At 53.8% G+C, this 17,580-nt stretch overlaps 1 protein-coding gene across 2 annotated transcripts; it reads right to left on the bottom strand.

The window, feature by feature from the left end:
* Positions 1-466: 466 nt before the first annotated feature.
* On the bottom strand, positions 467-13,998 carry EDF1 (endothelial differentiation related factor 1). 2 transcript variants are annotated; one of them, XM_076056159.1, is made up of 5 exons: positions 13,154-13,998; positions 6,651-6,702; positions 5,279-5,439; positions 4,713-4,806; positions 467-4,382 (listed from the first exon to the last, which is right to left on the bottom strand). In XM_076056159.1, exons 1-5 carry the CDS (start codon positions 13,229-13,231, stop codon positions 4,315-4,317), a joined length of 453 nt encoding a protein of 150 aa, XP_075912274.1. In that variant the 5' UTR covers positions 13,232-13,998; the 3' UTR covers positions 467-4,314. The 2 variants fall into 2 exon arrangements, with proteins under 2 accessions (XP_075912274.1, XP_075912273.1); XM_076056158.1 differs by lacking the exon at positions 13,154-13,998 and adding an exon at positions 7,236-7,563.
* Positions 13,999-17,580: the final 3,582 nt, after the last annotated feature.

Here is a 17,580-nt window from a genome sequence, read left to right as displayed (position 1 = left end):
TTAATGGTCTGTTTATGATCGACATCTGGTTTTTCGTGTGCCTGGCTTACGGGTTTTATTGATTTTTTGTTTGTTAAAAAAATATATTATATAACGCAAATATTATTGTTAATATCAATTTTGGAAAAGGCTCATATACAACATACAGTAGGGGACAGGTGGTGCATCAGCCAGTCATCTGTCGGCCCATGGCACCTGCTGAGTCTGCCCCGTGACCTCTTGCCGGCGGGCGTTCGACACTTCACGTGGCCTTAGCGTGCACATAGCCTGGCACAAGTGTTGTGATAACGTCACCGCCACTTAGTGGCGAATGGCAGTTGTATGCTTGTGTGTGTGTATGCCAGTGTGTACACACACACACGAGGTGCTGCTGCTCCTCGCGAAAAGGACTCTGCACCAAGTCTGTTGGAGGGAATTCTTTATCCCTGCGTCTGCGCGAGAGTGCATCGACCGAAGGCTCGAGGGCTTTTTATCTTTTTCAATGACATTTTTATTTATTAACGAAAATGTGAATTGTGGTGATGGTGGAACGGGGAGGGGGCGGGGGGGGGAGGAGAGAGCTCGGCAAAAAAACAAAACAAAAATCACAAGCGTGCTTTTAGCCCAACACTGTTGTCCGTCGCGAGACAACAACTTGCAACAACCAACAACAGCAGCAGCCACCGCAACCAGCACCAGATTAATGCTCCCTCCCCCCGGCAAGTCCGCGGTTACCGCTCCTCCAGCACCGAGGCAGCAGCAGCAGCAGCAGCGGCGGCAACAACGGCTTCAGCGCTCAACCCAAACCGCTCGGAGATATTGACCGGGAATCGCCGGTTACGTGCGAGCGGTGTGGCCGCGTTGCAACCCGACTGTGGCTGCATGCAACCCCGATTGCATTGCAACTCCGATTGCGTTGCAACCCCGATTGCGTTGCAACCCACCGTTCGGATGCGGACCCCCGCCCCCCCCCCCACCCCCTCCGCTCCCTTCCCCGAGCTTCGAAGGCCGTGACACAGCGGGGAAATTTCTGTATGGCAACCGTCACGGGCAATGGTTGCTGCAGCAATTCTAAATAAAAAAAAAGTATTTTGTGGATTACAAGAAGCAACTTTTGGGTCGGTTAAAAAACGAGGGTACAGTGGGGGGTGGTGATGGTAAATGTACGGTGGTGACCACCGCACACGGCGTGGGGGGGGGGGGGGTGGCGACGGTAAACCCCGTGCCGCCGGCATGGCGACGGCGCGGCCCCCCCGCGCTGCTGCTGCTGCTGCTGCTCCACCACGCCAACGGCGGCGACCCCGAGCGGCTGAACGACGAGCGACCCCAGGGGCGGCGATCTGCCCATTCCGGAGCCGCCGCGTGCGGACCCGCCCCCACGGTTATTTACTAACGGAGCCGCCGCCGCCGCCGTCGTATATTCGCCACTTCGCACTGCGGCTCGGTAACCGGCCCGAGCGACCGTGGCGCTGCCGAGGTTGACCGAGCGACTACGCCGCCCCCCCCCCCCCAACCACGCATCGGATCTGCCGCCCCCGTACACTCCACCCGACCGCCCCTCCTCCGGTCCGCCGACCCCCCGATCAGCCGGGGCACTAATCGGTGGGGGGCGAGGGGGGCGAGGTTGCCCATACGAAAGAAAGAGAAAAGAAAACCAGGTGTGTCAATTAGAATATAAAAACATTTCCTTATTTAGCTGTTTAGAACTGGCAGGGTGGGGAAGTAGTGGGTGGGCTGGGTGGTGGTGGTGGTGAGTGGGGAGACTGAGTAGTTTTGCTTCCGAGAGGAATTGGGAGTCGGAGCGCCGGTAGTGTGGGCGATGGGAGCCGGGGGAAAGGCCGGTGACAGGCGAGGAACAGCAGCAGTAGCTGCTGCTGCAGTTACGACAACGTCGCCAATTAGCGGATGACAAGAAGAACCAAATTGCGGTTAAGTCGGCAAAAACCCCGGATGGCCGAGAGAGGACGCAAGTAATTGTAGCCCCAAGTACTCACCGTAGCTTTGCAACCAACACTGAACCCTAACACTAACCCCACTAGCCCCAACCTTACAGCCGGCCATGAGACTGACATCATCCCTACACACGAGTCCTAACACTTGACACCCCAACCACACAGCTAATCATAAGACCAAAGCACCAGCCTCCTGCCACGTCTACCCTGAACCCTTGAACAATGACCCCCCACCCCTCCCCGAAGTCTCTCGGACGCCCAGCTGGACCTAGCCCGTGCCACCCGACCCTAGCGACGACGGAGCGGGGGTAAGGGGGGTAAGGGGGGGGGGGAGTCACAGCCGTAGCAATCCGTCCCTCCGGCCCCTTTGTCCACATCCGAGCGAGTGGTTGTGCAGCAAGGGGGGGAGGGGGGCGAGGTGTGTGACTGAAGTGTGTGGGGCCGCGTTCAAGCGTGTCCGTGGTGAGTGGCTGTGGTGAGTGGCCGTGTCTGTGGTGAGTGTCCGTGGTGAGTGTCCGTGGTGAGTGTCCGTGGTGAGTGGCCGTGGTGAGTGGCCGTGGTGAGTGGCCGTGGTGAGTGGCCGTGGTGAGTAGCCGTGTCTGTGGTGAGTGGCCGTGTCTGTGGTGAGTGGCCGTGTCTGTGGTGAGTGGCCGTGTCTGTGGTGAGTGGCCGTGTCTGTGGTGAGTGGCCGTGGTGAGTGGCCGTGGTGAGTGGCCGTGGTGAGTGGCCGTGGTGAGTGGCCGTGGTGAGTGGCCGTGGTGAGTGGCCGTGGTGAGTGGCCGTGGTGAGTAGCCGTGTCTGTGGTGAGTGGCCGTGGTGAGTGGCTGTGGTGAGTGGCCGTGGTGAGTGGCCGTGGTGAGTAGCCGTGTCTGTGGTGAGTAGCCGTGTCCATGGTGAGTGGCCGTGGTGAGTGGCCGTGGTGAGTGGCCGTGGTGAGTGGCCGTGTCTGTGGTGAGTGGCCGTGTCTGTGGTGAGTGGCCGTGTCTGTGGTGAGTGGCTGTGTCTGTGGTGAGTGGCCGTGGTGAGTGGCCGTGGTGAGTGGCCGTGGTGAGTGGCCGTGGTGAGTGGCCGTGGTGAGTGGCCGTGGTGAGTGGCCGTGGTGAGTGGCCGTGTCCGTGGTGAGTGGCCGTGTCCGTGGTGAGTGTCCGTGGTGAGTGTCCGTGGTGAGTAGCCGTGTCCGTGGTGAGTGTCTGTGGTGAGTGTCCGTGGTGAGTATCGGTGGCCGTGGTGAGTAGCCGTGGTGAGTAGCCGTGGGCTGTGGTGAGTAGCCGTGGGGGTTCACAATTGACAGAGCGACCACCGCGGACCGGTGATCGAGGTTGGAGTTGTTGCTGCGGTGAGGTGGTCCGAATGTGTGTGGGTGTGTGGCGCTGTGTGGGTGTGTGGTGTTGTGTGTGGTGCTGTGTGCGGTGCTGTGTGCGTGTGTGGCGCTGTGTGCATGTGTGGCGCTGTGTGTGTAGGTGTGCGGTGTGTGCGTGGCGCTGTGTGCGTGGCGCTGTGTGCGTTGGTAGGTGTGTGTGGGTAGGTGTGTGTGTGGCGCTGTGTGCTGTGTGTGTGGCGCTGTGTGTGTGGGTAGGTGTGCGTGTGTGGTGCTGTGTGCTGTGTGTGTGGCGCTGTGTGCTGTGTGTGTGGGTAGGTGTGCAGTGTGTGGGTAGGTATGCGGTGTGCGTGTGTGGCGCTGTGTGTGCGTGGGTAGGTGTGCTGTGTGTTTGGAGGTGTGCTGTGTGTGGGTAGGTGTGCGATGTGGTGTAAGGTGGTGAGTAGCTGCGTACGCACGCACATGCATGGTAGGTGCTCGCTAACAGCACTTGGCCAACAGCACAGTCTGTTCAAGGCTACACGGGGGATCTCTGTGTATGCGCGTGTACCGGTGCCTGTACATCCGTGCGCGTGTGCGCATGTGTGTGTGCGAGTGCATGAGTGTGTGCGTGTGTGTGCGCGAGTGTGAGTGTGCGTGCATGTGTGTGCGAGTGTGTGTGCGAATGTGCGCGCGTGTGAGTGCATGAGTGTGTGTGCGCGAGTGTGAGTGTGCGTGCATGTGCGTGCGAGTGTGTGTGCGAGTGTGCGTGCGAGTGTGCGTGCGAATGTGCGTGCATGTGTGTGCGAGTGTGTGCGAGTGTGTGCGAGAGTGTGTGCGAGTGTGTGTGCGAATGTGCGCGTACACGAGTGCGTGCATGTGTGTGTGCGAGTGTGTGTGCGAATGTGCGTGCATGTGTGTGCGAGTGTGTGTGTACGCGTGTGCGCGCATTAACCAGCGCAGCACTGGCGGGCGTCGTCGTCGTCAGCCCAGCCGAAGCAGCTTCACGTCACGCAGGGGACCGACAGGGAGAAGGGCAGGCGGGCGGCAGGCAGGCAGGGGCAGGGCTGGAAGGGCAGCAGGGCTTCATTTCTTCTTGCTGGGGATGACTGCACCCATCGGCTCTCCCAGCTCCTTGCCCCTCAGCTTCAACCCTAGACACGGAGACGCAGGCACCACCACTGAGGCCTTGTCGAGGCCGATGCCCTTAGCGAGTAGCAGCAAGGCCGGCACCGCGCCCGGCCGCCTTCGTCTCCCCAGCGGCCGCGTTTACCGCGCACCACGCCAGGTGCTTGTCTGAGGCCGAGTCGACCTAGGGGAGGCCACAGGACCGGTTCAGGCAATCGTCACTGGCGTTGGCCGTGAGCGGGAATTGAACTCGGGTCGCCGTTGTTCGTAGCGCAGCGTAGCGCTAACCGCTACACCACCGCTCCCCACGCGCACCCAAATACACCACGCGCACACGCCCACACTCCCTAACTCACCGATGATTCTCTCGATCTTGCCCAGGATCTGGTTGTTGGGGATCGCCTTGCCAGACTCGTAATCCGTGATCACGTTGGGCTTCTCGTTGATTCTCTGCGGCAAAAGGGAGGCGCGGATAGTCAGACGCAGTGAAACATTGGGAGAGAGACAGCGAGACACACAGAGACGCGCGGGGGGAGAGAGACGCGCGGGGGGAGAGACGCACGGGGAGAGAGACGCGCGGGGAGAGACACGCGCGGGGAGAGAGACGCGCGGGGAGAGATGCACGGTGAGAGAGACGCGCGGTGAGAGACGCGGGGAGACACACGGTGAGAGAGATGGGGAGACATGGTGAGAGAGACGGGGAGACATGGTGAGACACGGGGAGAGAGACGCACGGGGAGAGAGACGCACGGGGGGAGAGACGGGGAGAGACAAACAGGGAACACGGGGAGAGACAGAGAAACATGGTGAGACACACACGTGGAGAGACACGGGGAGAGACGCACGGAGAGAGCGAGCAAGAGCTGCACGGCGAGTGGAGAGCGCACGGCGGGCACAGCGGCACACTCCGGTAGCTCCTCACCGTGGCGAGGTCCTTCTGCGTGAGCCCCTTGTCCTGGCGGCCCTTCTGGATGATCTTGCCCACCTCGTGGGGCACGCGGTCGTGGTGCAGCTCCTCCGTCTCGCGGTCCAACTTCGCCGTGTTGCGGTGAGTGACGTGCTGCCGGTTCTGACCCGCCGACCCTGCGTCGTCAACGGCGAGTCGGTCGGCAAGTCAGTAGGTATAAACTAAACGTTTATATTAGCAGGTAAGGGCCACTGAGATGCGTCGTCATCTCTTTTTTCAGAAGCGACGTCGCCATCGCAAATGATAGCAGGCTCAACGAAGTGGCTCATCATCGCCCTCGCGTGGAGATTTGCAGCAGCCAAATGCCCTTAACGCGTGGCGACGTCGATTCGGAATGTGGAGGGGAAGAACCGGAGGACCCGGAGGATATTCCCCACGACCACGGGGAGAGAGAGACACGCAAACTCTAAATATACAGCAGCAGGCGTTGGGGTCGGGATCGAACCCACAACCTCCTTCCTGTAAACCAGGCGAGGTAGTCAACATCTCCTACCCACCGTGATGATGATGAGAGAGACACGCAAACTCCACATACACAGCAGCAGGCATCGTCAGGGGTTATGGTGGAACCCACGATCTCCTGTATACCAGGCGAGGTAGTCAACATCTCCTACCCACCGTGATGATGATGAGAGAGACACGTAAACTCCCAATACACAGCAGCAGGCGTCAGGGTCGGGATCGAACCCACGACCTCCTGTACACCAGGCGAGGTAGTTAACATCTCCTACCCACCGTGATGATGATGATGAGCGAGACACGCAAACTCCAAATATACAGCAGCAGGCATCGTCAGGGTCGGGGTGGAACCCACGACCTCCTGTATACCGGGCGAGGTAGTTAACATCTCCTAGCCACCGTGATGATGATGAGAGAGACACACACAAACTCCCAATATACACAGCAGGGGTCAGGATCGGGATCGAACCCACGACCTCCTGCCTACCAGGCGAGGTAGTTAACATCTCATAGCCACCGTGATGATGATGATGAGAAAGAGACACACAAACTCCAAATACACAGCAGCAGGCATGGTCAGGGTTTGGGTGGAACCCACGACCTCCTGCACACCAGGCGAGGGAGTTGACATCTTGCCACTGTGGCACCCCAGACAGTTCGTCACTCTGTGCACGAGTTGATAGGTCAAGCAGCCGTGGCAACAACTCCGCACACGGGGTGTCTGTACGTGTCGTGTGTGTGTGTGTGCGTGCGTGTGGGTGTGTGTGTGCCTGTCCGTGTGTCCATGCGTCGCTGTTCATGTCCGTGTGTGGTTGTCCCGCGTCTCTTTTCGCCGTGTCTCGTCTGTGCCCACGTTGGATGCACTCACACTTCTTAGACGTCTCCACGTCTTCTCCCTTCCTCATGGCCGTGGTGACGGCCTGAACCACGGGCGAGAGACGGAGAGAGAGAGATGGAGTGAGAGACACAAGACAACAACAACAACCGCTATTCGTCACGAAGTGACGGTGGCGACACCATGGGGCTTGTGCCAGGCTATGTGCTAGTTCAGACACAAGGCAATACACAGAGAGACACACACACAGACGCAGGGAAAAGGACACAAGAGACACGTACCATATATATATTTGTGTTTGCCGTAGCAAGTACAAAAGTGTAAGAAAATAAGAGCAGCCCTGAGAATGATATCCCTGCATCAACCAACATGCTCACAGTACAACATAAACACTCACTACACAACAATACCCACCCACTACACACTCACTACCCAACCTAAACACTCACTACACCACACAACCCACCCACTGCACCACCTAAACACTCACTACACAACACCACCCACCCACTACACAACACAACCAATACACCACCTAAACACTCACTACACACCACCCACCACACAACCCAACCAATACACCACCTAAACACTCACGACATATCACAACAGGCTTACCATGTTGTGTAGGGTTGGTGGCCATGTTGTGTAGGGTGACAAGACACGTGTAGGTTGGTGGCCATGTTGTGTAGGGTGACAAGTCACGTTGTGTAGGGTGGTGGCCATGTTGTGTAGGGTGACGATCTGATTGACAAATCCAACTACAACACTCCATTTGCCACAAACACAACCCATCACACCACACTCACCACACACCAACTGGCGTCGTTCACTACAATGTAGCGGTGACGCCACCACGGCCCTTGTTCAATGCGAGGTGCACCTACAACGTCCACTCCTAACATCACACACAGCACATGCGTACACTCACTCACCACACCCTCACCACACACAGCACACCCTCACCACACACTCCTAACACCACACACATCACACCCTCACCACCCTCACCACACACACCACACCCTCACCACACACACCACACCCTCACCACACACATCACACACACACATCACACCCTCACCACACTCACCACACCCTCACCACACACACCACACCCTCACCACACACACCACACCCTCACCACACACACCACACCCTCAAAACACACTCACCACACACATCACAACCTCACCACACACACCACACCCTCACCACACACACCACACCCTCACCACACACATCACACCCTCATCACACCCTTACCACACACCACACACACCTTCACCACACACACCACACACATGACACACACACTCACCACACGCCCCACACACACCACACCCACCTTCACCACACACACCCTTACCACACACACACATCACACCCTCACCACACCCTTACCACACACACCACACACACACTTACCACACACACATCACACCCTCACCACACCCATCACACACTCCCCCAGGCACGCCCTGCAGCCAAGAATGGCCTGGGTTGCATCAGCTGTGACCTCCAGTGCTGTACAAAGACAAAGATCCCCCGTGTAGCCTTTAACAGACGGTTTGGGGCAAGTGCCGCAAGCTCATCAACATCACTGCTGCTAGCGAGTGAAACATCGCTGTAGCCACAGCTGTCGACCCCGTATCACAGTGCCCGACCTCACTACAGACAAACTCAGACCTTATAAAGACAGAGACACACTGAGAGACACACAGAGAGACATAGAGACCCACAGAGACACAGAGACCCATAGAGATAGAGACATGGAGACACACAGAGACCCATAGAGATACAGAGACCCACAGAGACCCATAGAGACACAGAGACTCATAGAGACCCATAGAGACACACTGAGAGACATACAGAGACACATATAGACACAGAGACACACAGAGACCCATAGAGACTCACAGAGACCCATAGACACACAGAGACCCACAGAGACACACAGAAACCCACAAAGACCCACAGAGACCGACAGACACACAGAGACACACAAAGACCCACAGAGACCGGCAGAGACCCACAGAGACACACAGAGACCCATAGAGACACACACAGAGACCCATAGAGACACACACAGAGACTCATAGAGACACACACAGAGACCCATAGAGACACACACAGAGACCGACAGAGACATAGAGACACACAGAGACCCATAGAGACTCACAGAGACCCATAGACACACAGAGACCCACAGAGACACACAGAAACCCACAAAGATCCACAGAGACCGACAGACACACAGAGACACACAAAGACCCACAGAGACCGGCAGAGACCCACAGAGACACACAGAGACCCATAGAGACACACACAGAGACCCATAGAGACACACACAGAGACTCATAGAGACACACACAGAAACCCATAGAGACACACACAGAGACCGACAGAGACATAGAGACACACAGAGACATAGAGACACAGAGACCAACTCAGACCTTATTAGGTCGCCCCGTGCCCCTTCTACATCTCAAAGTTCATCCTACAAAGTCCCACCACAAGGGAGAAACACGAACAAACAAGACTGTGTTTTTGTGGCCAACATTGAAACGGCTGTACACCGCATGGACACGCAAACTCAAGTATTTCGTACAAGAATACGGGCTCAGCCCGCCTGGGTCGTCAGATATGCTACGAACTATATTTGTGTGTTTATTTTACGAGGCATCGGGCCCCACGTGACCCAGGCCGTCACAAATGGTCGCAGCTTGAACAAGTGGCTCACCATCATCGTCGTCACGTTGCAATGTACAGCGGACAAATACTCTAAACTCACAGAGACCCATAGAGACACACAGAGACACAGAGACCCACAGATTCCCAGAGAGACCCACAGAGACCCACATAGATACATAGAGACACACAGAGACACATACAGACACACAGAGACCCAAAGACCCATACAGACACATACAGACAGAGACACACAGAGACCCATAGAGACAGAAACACACATAGACACATAGAGACACATAGAGACCCATAGAGACTCATAGAGACACATACAGACACACAGAGACACACAGAGACCCATAGAGACACACAGAGACACACAGAGACACACAGAGACACATATAGACCCATAGAGACACACAGAGACCCATAGAGACCCAGACACCCATAGAGACCCACAGAGATGACTAGGGACCCACAGAGATGACTAGCGATGATAGAAGACTATTGTAGTTGTAGTGTGTAGTGTATTGTAGTAGTGGTGTAGTGTGTGTAGTTGTAGTGTAGTGTGAGTAGTTGTAGTGTGTGTGTAGTTGTAGTGTGAGTAGTTGTAGTGTGTGTAGTTGTGTAGTGAGTGTGTGTTTTTTAGTAGTGTAGTGTGTAGTGTTGTAGTAGTGGTGGTGTGTGTAGTAGTGTAGTGTGAGTAGTTGTAGTGTGTGTAGGAGTGTGTGTGTGTAGTGTGTAGTAGTGTAGTGTGTTTTTAGTAGTGTGTGTGTAGTGTTGTAGTAGCGTGTGTAGTAGTGTGTGTGTAGTAGTAGTGTGTGTGTGTAGTAGTAGTGTGTGTGTGTAGTAGCAGTGTGTGTAGTAGTAGTGTGTGTGTGTAGTAGTAGTGTGTGTGTGTAGTAGTAGTAGTGTGTGTGTAGTAGTAGTGTGTGTGTAGTAGTAGTGTGTGTGTAGTAGTAGTAGTAGTGTGTGTAGTAGTAGTGTGTGTAGTAGTAGTGTGTGTAGTAGTAGTGTGTGTGTAGTAGTGGTGTGTAGTAGTAGTGTGTGTAGTAGTAGTAGTGTGTGTAGTAGTAGTAGTGTGTGTAGTAGTGTGTAGTAGTGTGTGTGTAGTAGTGTGTGTGTAGTAGTAGTGTGTGTGTAGTAGTAGTGTGTGTGTAGTAGTAGTGTGTGTAGTAGTGTGTGTAGTAGTGTGTGTAGTAGTAGTGTGTGTGTGTAGTAGTGTGTGTAGTAGTAGTGTGTGTAGTAGTAGTGTGTGTAGTAGTAGTGTGTGTGTAGTAGTAGTGTGTAGTGTGTGTGTAGTAGTAGTAGTGTGTGTAGTAGTAGTGTGTGTAGTAGTGTGTGTGTAGTAGTGTGTGTAGTAGTAGTAGTGTGTGTAGTAGTAGTAGTGTGTGTAGTAGTAGTGTGTGTTGTAGTAGTGTGTGTAGTAGTGTGTGTAGTAGTAGTAATGTGTGTAGTAGTAGTGTGTGTAGTAGTAGTGTGTGTAGTAGTAGTGTGTGTAGTGTGTGTGTAGTAGTAGTGTGTAGTAGTAGTGTGTGTAGCAGTGTGTGTGTGTAGTAGTGTGTGTAGTAGTGTGTGTAATGTGTGTAGTAGTAGTGTGTGTGTAGTAGTAGTGTATAGTAGTAGTAGTGTGTGTAGTAGTGTGTAGTAGTAGTAGTGTGTGTAGTAGTAGTAGTGTGTGTAGTAGTAGTAGTGTGTAGTGTGTGTAGTAGTGTGTGTAGTAGTAGTAGTGTGTGTAGTAGTAGTGTGTGTAGTAGTAGTGTGTGTAGTAGTAGTGTGTGTAGTAGTAGTGTGTGTGTAGTAGTAGTGTGTAGTAGTAGTGTGTGTAGTGTGTGTGTAGTAGTGTGTGTGTAGTAGTAGTGTGTAGTAGTAGTGTGTGTAGTAGTAGTGTGTGTAGTGTGTGTGTAGTAGTGTGTGTGTGTAGTAGTAGTGTATAGTAGTGTGTGTAGTAGTAGTGTGTAGTAGTAGTGTATAGTAGTAGTAGTGTATAGTAGTAGTAGTGTATAGTAGTAGTGTGTGTAGTAATAGTGTGTAGTAGTAGTAGTGTGTGTAGTAGTAGTAGTGTGTGTAGTAGTAGTAGTGTGTGTAGTGTGTGTGTAGTAGTAGTGTGTGTAGTAGTAGTGTGTGTAGTAGTGTGTGTGTAGTAGTGTGTGTGTAGTAGTGTGTGTGTAGTAGTGTGTGTGTGTGTGTAGTAGTAGTGTGTAGTAGTGTGTGTGTGTAGTAGTGTGTGTGTAGTAGTAGTGTGTGTAGTGTAGTAGTGTGTGTAGTAGTAGTGTGTGTAGTAGTGTGTGTAGTAGTAGTGTGTGTAGTAGTAGTGTGTGTAGTAGTATTAGTGTGTGTAGTAGTAGTGTGTGTAGTAGTAGTGTGTGTAGTAGTATTAGTGTGTGTAGTAGTAGTGTGTGTAGTAGTGTGTGTAGTAGTAGTGTGTGTAGTAGTAGTGTGTGTAGTAGTAGTGTGTGTGTAGTAGTAGTGTGTGTAGTTGTAGTAGTGTGTGTAGTGTGTATAGTTGTAGTGTGTAGTGTTGTGCGAGTGTGGGTTTGTAGACTGTTGCTTCAACACTTCACCTGGACACCTCTCAACCCCCCAGGTGCTGGTGTTTACTGCATGTTGTTTTGTTATTGTTACCAGCTGTCATGCCCCACTAAGCTGCTGTGTGTAGCTCTGTTTCACAAGCTCAAAGCAAGTGTCTCACCACCACCACCATCATTACGTGGACATTGACAGCAGCTGCCAAGCCCTCTGAACGCGTGGTGGTAGTGGTGGTGGTAGTGGTGGTGGTAGTGGTGGTAGTGGTGGTGGTAGTGGTGGCAGTAGTGGTGGCAGTAGTGGTGGTAGTGGTGGTGGTAGTGGTGGTGGTAGTGGTGGTAGTGGTGGTGGTGGTAGTGGTGGTGGTAGTGGTGGTGGTGGTAGTGGTGGTGGTAGTGGTGGCGTCGATTTTAAATGAGGGGGGGAACCGGAGGACCCCGAGAAAAAATCTACGCAGTGACCACGGGGAGAGACACACACACAGCAAACAGTGTTGGTGTAGTGAGTGTGAGTGTAGTTAGTGAGTTGGAGTTGGTGTAGTTAGTGTGTTGGTGTAGTTAGTGTAGTTAGTGAGTTGGTGTAGTTAGTGTGGGTGTGTTGGTGTAGTGAGTGTGTTGGTGTAGTGTGTGTTGGTGTAGCTAGTGTGTGTTGGTGTAGTTAGTGTGTGTTGGTGTAGTGAGTGTGTGTTGGTGTAGTGAGTGTGTTGGTGTAGTGAGTGTGTTGGTGTAGTGAGTGTGTTGGTGTAGTGAGTGTGAGTGTGTTGGTGTAGTGAGTGTGTTGGTGTAGTTAGTGTGTTGGTGTAGTGAGTGTGTTGGTGTAGTGTGTTGGTGTAGTGAGTGTGTTGGTGTAGTGACTGTGTTGGTGTAGTGAGTGTGAGTGTGTTGGTGTAGTGTGTTGGTGTAATTAGTGTGTTGGTGTAGTGTGTTGGTGTAGTGAGTGTGAGTGTGTTGGTGTAGTTAGTGTGAGCGTTGGTGTAGTGAGTGAGTTGGTGTAGTGAGTTGGTGTAGTGAGTGAGTTGGTGTAGTGAGTGTTGGTGTAGTGAGTTGGTGTAGTAAGTGAGTTGGTGTAGTGAGTGTGTTGGTGTAGTGTGTTGGTGTAGTTAGTGTGAGTGTGTTGGTGTAGTTAGTGTGTGTTGGTGTAGTGAGTGTGTTGGTGTAGTGTAAGAGTTTTTGGGGTGTAGTCGTGGTGGTAGTGCTGTTGTGTAGTTGTTGCTGTGAGTGTTGTGTAGTCGTGGTGGTAGTAGTGTTGTTGGGGTGTAGTTAGTGTAGTGTGGTTGTTGTATAGGTGTTGTGTGGTTGTTGTGTAGCTGTTGTTGTTACCGCTTTGGATTTGCTCTGCGCGGTAGTGGAGCCCCTCTTCCTCAGCACGGTCACAGTGTCCCAGTCATTGTCTCCCATCGCCTCTCCTGATACCAACACCACCACCACCACCAAACTACACCACCACCAAACTACACCACCACCACTCAACTACACCACTACCAGTCTACACACTACACCACCACCACCAGTCTACACACTACACCACTACCACTCAACTACACCACCACTACCACCAGTCTACACACTACCACCCAACTACACCACTACCACCAGTCTACACACTACACCACCACCACTCAACTACCCCACTACCAACAGTCTACACACTACACCAGTCTACACAGGACTACACCAAGACTACACCAGTCTACACCACACTGCTACTAACATACACCCCACCACCACCGCACGCTCCACCAACCCCCACACTAGCAGCTGCTATGGCAACTCCGCTGAACAGGCCCCACTTGACTATCCTACTGCCCGGCCTACACAAGGTTCTCAGCTGCGGCCCGACACGCGACGACTACACTACGACTTTGACTACACACACAGCCTGCGAGTCACCACCACCAACCTAACAACAACCACCACCAACAACAACAACCACCACCAACAACAACAACCACCACCCTCTCTTCGCGATCAGGCCAACAACAACAGCAGCGGCTCCTGCCCAAGCTATCTCCTCTCTCTCTCCACAACACGGGGGAAAACCAATAACTAAACGGGGGAAACTGTGGTGGTGGGGAGGGCGAGATTATATAGCGAGGTAGCCGACGTTTCGGACGACGCCTCTCTCTCTCTCTCTCGAGATCAACGTGGAGGAAGGTTCCAGGCGGGATCGAATCGATTCCTGATTTTTGTTGTTGAATCGTCGCGCGCAATCGATTCGATTCAACGCGTCGCTTTAACGCCGCACAACCGGGGCGATGCTCAGGGTGGGGGAGCGGGGTAGAATAGATTCTCAAGCTTATGAGAATCGATTCTAAAATCGGAGGGGATCCGTCTTGAGCTGAGGGATCGGCGGAATCGAAATAGATTGAATCGGTGGCACCCAATTAGTTAGATCCGGAATCGATGCTGGCGCGTGATGTCACGTCCGGGCACGAGGCGGGGTGGGGGGCACTCGTAGGTGGTGATTACCCCGGAAACCCAAGAATCTCACGTCACCATCAGCCAGCCAGGGTCTATCCACTGCTGGATGGGCGCTCCAGCCAGGGTCTATCCACCGCTGGATGGACACTTCAGCCAGGGTCTATCCACCGCTGGATGGACACTTCAGCCAAGGTCTATCCACCGCTGGATGGACACTTCAGCCAGGGTCTATCTACCGCTGGATGGGCACTACAGCCAGGGTCTATCTACCGCTGGATGGGCACTACAGCCAGGGTCTATCCACCGCTGGATGGGCGCTTCAGCCAGGGTCTATCCACCGCTGGATGGGCACTTCAGCCAGGGTCTATCCACCGCTGGATGGGCACTTCAGCCAGGGTCTATCCACCGCTGGATGGGCACTTCAGCCAGGGTCTATCTACCGCTGGATAGACGCTCCAGCCAGGGTCTATCCACTGCTGGATGGGCACTCCAGCCAGGGTCTATCCACCGCTGGATAGACACTTCAGTCAGGGTCTATCCACCGTTGGATGGACACTTCAGCCAAGGTCTATCTACCGCTGGATGGACACTTCAGCCAGGGTCTATCCACCGTTGGATGGACACTTCAGCCAAGGTCTATCCACCGCTGGATGGACACTTCAGCCAGGGTCTATCTACCGCTGGATGGACACTTCAGCCAAGGTCTATCTACCGCTGGATGGGCACTTCAGCCAGGGTCTATCTACCGCTGGATATACGCTCCAGCCAGGGTCTATCCACCGTTGGATGGACACTTCAGCCAGGGTCTATCCACCGTTGGATGGACACTTCAGCCAGGGTCTATCCACTGCTGGATGGGCGCTACAGCCAGGGTCTATCCACTGCTGGATGGGCGCTACAGCCAGGGTCTATCCACCGCTGGATAGACGCTTCAGCCAGGGTCTATCCACCGCTGGATAGACGCTTCAGCCAGGGTCTATCCACCGCTGGATGGGCACTTCAGCCAGGGTCTATCCACCGCTGGATGGACACTTCAGCCAGGGTCTATCTACCGCTGGATGGACACTTCAGCCAGGGTCTATCTACCGCTGGATGGGCACTACAGCCAGGGTCTATCTACCGCTGGATGGGCACTACAGCCAGGGTCTATCCACCGCTGGATGGGCGCTTCAGCCAGGGTCTATCCACCGCTGGATGGGCACTTCAGCCAAGGTCTATCCACTGTTGGATAGACACTTCAGCCAGGGTCTATCCACCGCTGGATGGACACTTCAGCCAGGGTCTATCTACCGCTGGATGGACACTTCAGCCAGGGTCTATCCACCGCTGGATGGACACTTCAGCCAGGGTCTATCTACCGCTGGATGGGCACTACAGCCAGGGTCTATCTACCGCTGGATGAGCACTACAGCCAGGGTCTATCCACCGCTGGATGGACACTTCAGCCAGGGTCTATCCACCGCTGGATGGACACTTCAGCCAGGGTCTATCCACCGCTGGATGGACACTTCAGCCAGGGTCTATCCACCGCTGGATGGACACTTCAGCCAGGGTCTATCCACCGCTGGATGGACACTTCAGCCAGGGTCTATCCACCGCTGGATGGGCACTTCAGCCAGGGTCTATCCACCGCTGGATGGGCACTTCAGCCAGGGTCTATCTACCGCTGGATGGGCACTTCAGCCAGGGTCTATCTACCGCTGGATGGGCACTCCAGCCAGGGTCTATCCACCGCTGGATAGACGCTCCAGCCAGGGTCTATCCACAGCTGGATGGACACTTCAGCCAGGGTCTATCCACCGCTGGATGGGCACTCCAGCCAGGGTCTATCCACAGCTGGATGGGCACTCCAGCCAGGGTCTATCCACTGCTGGATGGGCACTCCAGCCAGGGTCTATCTACCGCTGGATGGGCACTCCAGCCAGGGTCTATCCACCGCTGGATAGACGCTCCAGCCAGGGTCTATCCACCGCTGGATGGGCACTTCAGCCAGGGTCTATCCACCGCTGGATGGGCACTTCAGCCAGGGTCTATCCACCGCTGGATGGGCGCTCCAGCCAGGGTCTATCCACCGCTGGATGGGCACTTCAGCCAGGGTCTATCTACCGCTGGATGGACACTTCAGCCAGGGTCTATCCACTGCTGGATGGGCGCTCCAGCCAGGGTCTATCCACCGCTGGATGGGCACTTCAGCCAGGGTCTATCCACTGCTGGATGGGCGCTACAGCCAGGGTCTATCCACTGCTGGATGGGCGCTCCAGCCAGGGTCTATCCACCGCTGGATGGGCACTTCAGCCAGGGTCTATCCACTGCTGGATGGGCACTACAGCCAGGGTCTATCCACTGCTGGATGGGCGCTTCGGTCAGGGTCTATCCACCGCTGGATGGGCTGGACTCCCATGGTAATTTGGAATTCCATGATAAACTGGAATTCCATGATAAACTGGACTTTCATGGTAAACTTGACTCCCGTGGTAAGCTGAACTTTTAATGGTAAACTGGACTCCCGTGGTAAATAGACTCCCATGGTAAACTGCACTGAACTGCCCATATAGGACTCACCACTCTGATCTCTACATTGGGTCAAACTTAACATCTCTTAATGTTCGACGGCTTGTGCACCAGATCTTATTTATTCACGATGTACTTACAAAAAAATCCGCAGACTACCTGCTGCTGGATCTCCTCTCTGTTTCAAAGAACAAATTTGACCTCAGGTCTTCGCTCATTTACCAGCTTCACATTCCCTATTGCCGTACAAAAACCGGAGGAAGGGCCTTTGCTATTGATGCCCCCAGGGTCTGGAATGCTATTGCCAATAAACTGCAACTTGAATAGCTACCTATGAGATCTTCACTCAAAACTGCTCTAGAGAAGTTGTACACCCCTAGCTGCCACTGCTATTCAGTGGCCTAAAATAAAATGTTTCGCTCCGGATGATCGCTGCAAAGTATTATCTGTATTTTGATTTAGCGTGCTGATCTTAAAGGTGCATTGAAGAATGTGATACTCCGACCGATGCTCCTGTTGTTTGTGGAGTAACTCATGCAGCCAGCTTTGGCTCTAGGATTTGGTGTTACATGTTATTTATGGAGTTTATTGTAAAAATTCGGTCACAGTCCCTGTGGTCACTGTTACATTGCTTTTATGGCTTTATTTTGGTGATTTCTAAACGTTTTTTGGTTTGGCCATGTATGTTGTAGTACGGAGTTAGACTGATGGCCTTAATCTAAGTTGTCTGGTTGTTGTTTGACTTGCATCCCACTGGGATTTTTTGCACACAGCGTTGATGGTGTACGGTGATTTTTTCAGGAATATTTTGCTGT

The sequence above is a fragment of the Petromyzon marinus genome, chromosome 74 (assembly GCF_048934315.1).
Source record: "Petromyzon marinus isolate PM22_M1 ecotype Great Lakes invasive population chromosome 74, UKy_Petmar_22M1.pri1.0, whole genome shotgun sequence".
In the NCBI taxonomy this organism is placed as follows: Eukaryota; Metazoa; Chordata; class Hyperoartia; order Petromyzontiformes; family Petromyzontidae; genus Petromyzon; species Petromyzon marinus.
Note: the sequence above shows the minus strand (reverse complement) of the source record. Positions and strands in the feature narration are given on the sequence as shown.